Raw genomic sequence first — 7,176 nt, 5'->3', positions numbered from 1 at the left:
AACCGATTGACTTAGTAGATGTGTATCGTCTCTGCCCTATAAAACTGATTTGAGCTTTCAGCAATTTGTAAACATGTTTTTCAACGGTTTGGTGCACTGGTACACCTTCGGGATACAGTGTATTCCATACGCCTGTTCTCAGCGTTTCCCAAGCCCGTGCCAATTCATCATCTACTATAAAATTTCTGCAAAAGTGCAAAGGGCCCTTAATTCTTGGTTTGGATTGGAAGAGACGAATCGGCTGCTCCAAGCAGCAAGCAAAGTAAATTAGCAGTACTGCTCACCCGTTTAATACTTGCACCGCCAATCAAAAGCGACAAACGAAAAGCCCAAAAGACGCTGCCAGCCTCTTCAAAATACGCAGTTCCCTCCCTCCCTCCCCTTCCCCCTCCCACGTCCACCTCCACCACCTCACTCGCTCTCGCTCGCATCCGCCGCACCAACCACAACCAGTCCCTCTCTCTCCCCACGAATTCCACTGTTCCCTTCCCCTCCGCTCCATTCCATTCCTTCTCCTCCTCCCCACCCGTGCCTGCCCGCGAATCCCAAGAAGACCACTTCCAGCCCAGCACCGCAGCGCCCGTCCAGCAGCATCACTGCATCAGCACAGCCTTGGAGCGGCCGGCCGAGGGCGCAGCCTTTGACCCGTCACTGTTCATCCGTCTCACAGTGGTGTGGTGCCATGGCCATGGCGGCCGCCGAGGGCTTCGACCATGCGGCGCCGTCCAGGGTCCCGCTCCCGGCCACCCGGCAGGAGGTCCAGGCCGCCGTCGCCAAGGCCGTCGAGCTGCGCGCGCTCCACGCTGCCCTCCGCCAGCGCGCCGCGCCCAATGCCGGTGCCCGCGCCAGCGCCAGCCGCAGCCCGGCCACCATCCGCCTCCCGCCGGCCGCGTCCCCTGCGCGCTCCCGGACAGCGGCCACCGCCGCCGCAGACGAGGACTACCCCGTGTTTACCCCGGTGAGCGCCGCAAGCATGTACCACATGTCACCGTGTTGGTTTCTGCGTTCTTGGCTTCTCTTCCCGGTTTAAGCGGCGTTGGTGGCATGGTACCATGGTAGAGGCGGCTCATTTAGTTCTTGAGCTGCCCCACTGTTCTTGCCGTGTGCGAGCTCCTGCAGCCGCCGCGTTTATTGCTCGACGCAGCGGCGGTGGCCGGGCACTGGGCAGTACGCTAGCAACAGTTGGTGCAGTAATGTTAAATTCAGAGTCTGAGTCTCTCATGGTTGCCATCGGTGCCCACGCCACGAGGCTATGATCGCCGGTGATGCTTGCCAACTTGGTAGGATCCACGGTGCCTGCTCACCGAATCTGTAAATCACGTTCGCATCATTGCGGACGGACCTGTACGATCCTAGTTCACCCTGTGAGAAGGATTGCATTTCTGAATTGGTTGCTCAACTGAACATGGTGCAGACTTACGAGGAGGAGCCCATGGCGATGGCCGCTGGACTCAACGACATCTGCCATGACAACCGGAGCCGGTCCGAGAACTGGAGCGGCATCACCTTGGACCGCGGCGGCGTCGGCGACGACGAGGCGGCCTACTCGGACTACGACAACTGCCTCAACGGCTTCTCCTCCTGCAACAGCGACTTCCACTACGCCCCTTCGTCCAGCGAGAATCACCTCCGGAGCAGAGGCGTCAACAGGATCCATCCGGCCTTTCTGCAGTCCGCGCCGCTGGCCGGCCGTTTCCCGGCGTCGGCCGGGAGGGCGACCTGCGCGGGAGAGTTCAAGATGCCGCCGTCCTGTGGTGGCGCGTTCCGGCCCGCGACGATCGGCAGGGACCACGGTCTGAACGACGCGGAAGCTCTGGGGTTCCTCGGCAGCAGCAGCCGAGTGCCATTCTCGTCCAGCCACCAGCCCCCGCCGTCGGCGCACTCCCGGGCAAAGCAGAGAGGGTCACAGATCCTCTCATGGCTCTTCACCAAGGCGAAGAAGAAGGCAAAGCCGGAGACGCAGCCGCCGACCACCGCCGTCATCGAGCGCGGGAACATGTCGCAGCTCCTCAAGGAGTGGGGGCTGCTCTCGCTGGACTCGCTCAGGAAGGAGCTCGCCGAGGCCAACGCGCACCGGGACGCCGCGCAGGAGGACGCGGCCGAGATGAGGTCGTCGCTGGGCGAGCTGACTACCAAGATGATGAGCCTGGAAGCCTACTGCTCGGAGCTCAAGAAGGCCCTGCGGCAAGCGACGGACCACAACGGCGGCACCGACACGCAGTCCCACTCGCGGCGGTCGTCGTCGAGGTCGATCGGGGCGAGCCGAGAGCTGCCCGGCAACGGCATGCCGGTGAGCCACGAGGCCATGGTGGAAGGCTTCCTGCAGATCGCCTCCGAGGCCCGGCTCTCGGTGAAGCAGCTCTGCAAGGCGCTGATCCAGCAGGTGGAGGAGCCGGACAACGGGCTGTCAGACAAGCTGAACCTGCTGCTCCGGCCGCACCAGCTGGCCATCGCCGGCCGGCACTGCTCCAAGGCGGTGCTGTACCACCTGGAGGCGGTGATGAACCAGACGCTGTACCAGGACTTCGAGAACCCTAGCTTCCAGCGGAACGGCGCGGCGAGGCACCTGGACCCCGGGCAGGGCCGGCGGGAGAGCTTCGCGTCCTTCGTGGCGCTGCGCAACCTGAGCTGGAGCGAGGTGCTGCGGAAGGGCACCAGGTACTACAGCGAGGACCTCAGCCGGTTCTGCGACCAGAAGATGAGCTGCGTGGTGACCGCGCTGAGCTGGTCGTGGCCATGGCCGGAGCAGCTGCTCCAGTGCTTCTTCGTCGCCACCAAGTGCGTCTGGCTGCTCCACCTGCTCGCCTTCTCCTTCGCGCCGCCGCTGCCCATCCTGCGGGTCGACGAGGGCCGGGCGTTCGACCAGGCGTACATGGAGGACATCCTGCCGGACAGGCGGCAGCCCCAGGATGATCCGTTGAGGGTGAAGATCATGGTGATGCCGGGGTTCTATGTCCAAGATCGAGTGCTCAAGTGCAAGGTCCTCACAACAAAGCAGCAGCTAGACCAGTAGCATAACTGTCTCTCATGTTCATTATGTGTAACTTTGTTTAACATGTTCATTGTATGGCTAGCTAGTGTGATGTGAGGGTAACTTGAATGTCAGAATGCTGATCCATCATATGTTTGTCAGTAAATTCAGAGTAGGCAATTGAGCACACGAGTACAAGGAAATGAGTAATATATATTCCTCCATTGTTTATGCCATGATGAACAAAAACTATGTATGTATCACAACATGATGCTCAGATGCTATGGAAGCATCTCCCCTGATTACTTCAGAAACCTACATATTGTTCTGAACACTACTTCTCTAGGAGAAACCGAGAAGCCTTGCCTAGAGAACTAGAGAAGATGAAGACATTACATGTGCACATCAGGAAAGCTGAGATCCTCATTGTGTTTGTATCCACTTGATGCTTCATTTTGAGTCAATAAAATCCACCCTTTATCGGAAGAGGAAAGCTGAGATCACACCCAGTTGCTGACCGGAGAATCATCGAGCCGAAACGACGAATCCAACACAAACTCTTCCTCAGCATCTACTCTATGTTCAGGGCTCTCAATGATGCTTAGGGGTACCTGAGGAGGCAGTGACAGTGGGAAGGGCATTTTCGGAGAAAGAACGACACTCTGCGCGACACCGACGGGCTTCTCCCACATGAGCAGGTGTAGCTGGATGGGCTGCAGCGCCAGGCGGTGCAGGGAGAGCTTCTGGCTGAGGGAGATGGTGTCGAAGCAACGGACCGCGCCTGAGCTGGAGATCATCCAGGGGAGGACCTTCTCATTGGACACCCTTGAAATGATCAGCAGTTTCGACGCCACTTTCGCCCTGTTGAACAGATCGCGGAGCCCGGACCGCGTCGACGGCGCCTCGCTGTCCTCGTCGTCGTCGACCACCGATGATATGTAGATGAAACCCTGGATGAAAGAAAACAAAAGTTCCACGGTGGGTTAGATGGACATTTCTGAAAGCTGGAGTAGTGACCGGTTTTCTGTATTGTGTACAGTGGCAACTGAAAATGAACCTCTTCGGTGCGGCTGACGGCGAATCCTAGCCTGGTGTCACCTTCTTGAAGCTGGATCTCCAGCGGCATTTCTCCCGCCGTAGAGCTGTACCAGAGCCGGGCCGCCTTCACCACGCCGATGTCCACCCCGTGGTAATCCTCGAAACCGTAGAGCGTCGCGTTCACGAGGTTCGACATGTCGGACAACGACCCGGAGTTGACAGTCGCAGACGCCGTCTCCCCAGATATCTGAACATTTGAGTGTGTGAGGATGAAATCACTATCCGATCAAACTGAACCTTGACTGGTTATTGTCAGGTGCAAACCAACTGAATGTTGGAAGTTTGTTTTAGTAGTACGAAATTTCTGAAGTCAAGACGTATGCACCTTGGTGAGAAGAGCTTCACTCTGCAGATTCATGAACTCGATGGGGATCCCTGAGTCCTGCGAAGAGTAGAGCCATGTGTTGGCGCGGGCCAACGTGTCCTCGAAGGACTCGTACCGGCACGCGTTGAGGTCCAGGGCCTTGGGGAGGACGAGCATCGAGAGGAAGCAGCTGGAGTTGGGCGTGCGCAGCGAGTCGCGCATCTTCTTGTCCCAGGGGTACGTGACGTACCCGTCCTGAAGCTGCGCCCGGCTCAGCGCCGATGCGACTCTTGTGCCTCTTGTGCCTTTTGTCAAGGGAGAAGACGAAGTATTTTTACATATCAAGGTCACCACAATAAAGCATTGCTTATATACTGTGTGCAAAAATATACATCATTTGCGAAGGGAAGCATCAATCAAGTAACCAGAAGCACTGCCAAAGGATTCTTCAAAACATAAGAGAACACATGTGGTTTGAGCTAGAAATTGCACGAACAGTAGCAATTACTCCCTCTTTTAGTGATCTAAACACTCTTATATTTCTAGTAAACATCGAGCCGTAGGTAAAAAAAAATTGTTTACGAGGAACTTCTAGATGGATGCTAAGTCATGCATGGTCAGGCCATACCAACAGCACAAGGACCACGATTAACTTGCCAGGAAGCCACAAACGATGGCGGTTTGCAAGGACCACCACGTCGTCAACACTCAAACAGTCGACCATGACACATTCATTCCCCGGCGGAGACAAGAAAACGAGTGAAACGCACGAGGTAGGGACGTACTACTATGGGAGGAATTGACCACCACCTGCACACACAGATGGTCAATTTCCTTGACACGTTTCAGCAACGTCTTCCCGTTCTCCCTACTTTACTATCTTCTCATTCCAATTTGCTTCCTTTGTTTTCTGTTTATGTAGCTATCATAGCTTCTAGTTAGTGACAACTACATGCACATTGGTTTTATATCATAATTCATAACATTGTGGAAGAATGGATGTGAATATGAAATGAAGGAAAATTGCTTTCCAACAATGCTGCTGAAAGATCAGCCAATCAGAATATTCCTCCATCTAGTCTGAACCTCAGACTTGACAGCAAGCTTGTCTTTTCGCAACTGACGTAGAGCAGAACACACAGGCAACGCGTGCGTGCGTGCTGAAATGAAAGCCAGCCCATATCGAATCTATCTGGCTGATACTCCTCTATGTTTTTTTTACTAGCGTTCATGCTGAGATATCCACGTTTCACATCGAGAATTGACAGCAAAATTATCCAGTTCACACATAATTCAGCAGCAGATATCACTGTCAAATCACGCGATTTCAGCCCATGATTCAGCTGGAAGAAGAACGGATGGGAATGAAAATTCAGGGGTGGCTCTTGGGGGCCAGGATGAGCCGGCTGTGTGGTTGATTGATTGGATTGGTGATTACCTTGGAGGACGAGGCACTCGCTCTCGAGGCGATCGCCGAAGCCGAGCACGTAGTTGGGGTCGTGGAGGGAGCGGAGCACGTACTGCTTCCGGGCGCTGGCGCCGCCGGGGTGCGGCAGGATGCAGGCCTGCAGGTCCTTGCCGCCGCGGACGCGCACCTCCACGGAGGTGTCGCCGCGCTTGAACGCCTTGTGCAGCGCCTTGTGGAGCCCCGCGCGGCCGCCCTTGAAGGGCGCGTCCAGCGACGCCGCGCCGGAGCCCAGCCCGACCCGGACCGACTCCACCACGTCGCCCTCCTGCACCACGGCCCCGCCGCCGCCCCACTCCTCCGCCTTGGAGCTCCCCGCCACGCACTCCAGCACCACCACCACCGCCGCCTCCCGCTTCCTCCTCCCCTCCTCCTGCTCCATGGCCTCGCCTCGATCGATCAAGCAACGGTCGCGTCGCGCTGCCCGCTTTGTGCCGGCGCCGGCAGCCAAGTGGTGCGGGCGGCAGGGGAGCAGTCAGTCACGTGCCGCCCGTGAGGCGCGCGGGGATCTTGATCTTCCACCGGAGGGAGTGGGCCAGGGGATGGAGACGGACAGGGGCTCGGCGGCTCGATCTCCTCCGGCTCTCCTCGTATCCGTCGGCTCAGGACGACGCCGGAGAGCGGCCGGCGCGCTGCTCACCAGTATATTTTTTTTCTCCCTCCTCGCATGCGTGTGCGGGCCAAGCAGGCAGTGTGTACGTGCGCGGCGAGAGAGGGTTCCTTTTTAACGAGAGGGGGACACGGGTGGGATGACGAGGTGATCAGGTCGCCGTCCTGGCGGTACGCGGTGGGCGAAACCGACCAATCGCGTCGCATCGGGTGCGCGCGGCCGCGCCAGCAGGGTGGCGGGCTACCGCGTGGACCGGAGTGGCCGCCTCGTTGGGTTAGCCGTCGCCCGACGGATTTGGATTCTGGAGTCGTGTCAACCTCCCGGATTGGGTCCCTCTCAGGTCGTTCGTCACCTCGCCGTACAGGTGCCGATCGGTGCAAACACGCACGTCACAAAAATGCACGTACTCGCACGGAGTCTAAATAAGGATAAAGTTCACGGAAATTGCTAGTTTTTTTTAGAATTTTATCATTCAAATCACGAATCAGTATAAAATAGTTGACCCTTACAAGCACACTGAAACGCAAACACAAAGGACCATAAACACCTAGAGTACCCTAAGACAACCAAAACACAAGAAGATCTCTGAAGCCCTGTGTCATCATCCTTGAATCTTGAGAGAAGACCCTGCAGCAGAAGGATCTGCAACCAGTCGCAAGCAGGTCATCATCTTCGACCTTGGTACAATTGCCGCCACGCTGCTTCCTCCTTTCTTGACACCAGCGCTG

The 7,176-nt window shown here is 57.0% G+C and overlaps 2 protein-coding genes across 3 annotated transcripts; one reads left to right on the top strand and one right to left on the bottom strand.

Annotated features, from left to right (window-relative positions):
• Positions 1–394: 394 nt before the first annotated feature.
• Positions 395–3,073, top strand: LOC119310827 (IRK-interacting protein-like). 2 transcript variants are annotated; one of them, XM_037586449.1, is made up of 2 exons: positions 395–958; positions 1,415–3,073. In XM_037586449.1, exons 1-2 carry the CDS (start codon positions 683–685, stop codon positions 3,011–3,013), a joined length of 1,875 nt encoding a protein of 624 aa, XP_037442346.1. In that variant the 5' UTR covers positions 395–682; the 3' UTR covers positions 3,014–3,073. The 2 variants fall into 2 exon arrangements, with proteins under 2 accessions (XP_037442346.1, XP_037442347.1); XM_037586450.1 differs by lacking the exon at positions 395–958 and adding an exon at positions 1,016–1,280.
• Positions 3,074–3,174: 101 nt separating this feature from the next.
• Positions 3,175–6,548, bottom strand: LOC119310828. The gene is made up of 4 exons (XM_037586451.1): positions 5,812–6,548; positions 4,395–4,678; positions 4,029–4,256; positions 3,175–3,921 (listed from the first exon to the last, which is right to left on the bottom strand). The coding sequence occupies exons 1-4, from the start codon at positions 6,218–6,220 to the stop codon at positions 3,472–3,474; spliced, it is 1,371 nt and encodes a 456-aa protein (XP_037442348.1). The 5' UTR covers positions 6,221–6,548; the 3' UTR covers positions 3,175–3,471.
• Positions 6,549–7,176: the final 628 nt, after the last annotated feature.

Source organism: Triticum dicoccoides, chromosome 5B (assembly GCF_002162155.2).
Source record: "Triticum dicoccoides isolate Atlit2015 ecotype Zavitan chromosome 5B, WEW_v2.0, whole genome shotgun sequence".
In the NCBI taxonomy this organism is placed as follows: domain Eukaryota; kingdom Viridiplantae; phylum Streptophyta; class Magnoliopsida; order Poales; family Poaceae; genus Triticum; species Triticum dicoccoides.
This window is presented reverse-complemented; position numbering and strand designations above follow the sequence as displayed.

What these genes read in the sequence shown, in the direction of transcription:
- LOC119310827 (XM_037586449.1), top strand. Translation starts at nt 683, where the DNA reads ATGGCCATGGCGGCCGCCGAGGGCTTCGACCATGCGGCGCCGTCCAGG. An exon ending in ACTACCCCGTGTTTACCCCG is followed by an intron (nt 959 to 1,414) that starts GTGAGCGCCGCA and finishes AACATGGTGCAG; the next exon opens with ACTTACGAGGAGGAGCCCAT.
- LOC119310828 (XM_037586451.1), bottom strand. Translation starts at nt 6,220, where the DNA reads ATGGAGCAGGAGGAGGGGAGGAGGAAGCGGGAGGCGGCGGTGGTGGTG. An exon ending in CGAGTGCCTCGTCCTCCAAG is followed by an intron (nt 4,679 to 5,811) that starts GTAATCACCAAT and finishes CCTTGACAAAAG; the next exon opens with GCACAAGAGGCACAAGAGTC. An exon ending in CCGTCAGCCGCACCGAAGAG is followed by an intron (nt 3,922 to 4,028) that starts GTTCATTTTCAG and finishes TCTTTCATCCAG; the next exon opens with GGTTTCATCTACATATCATC.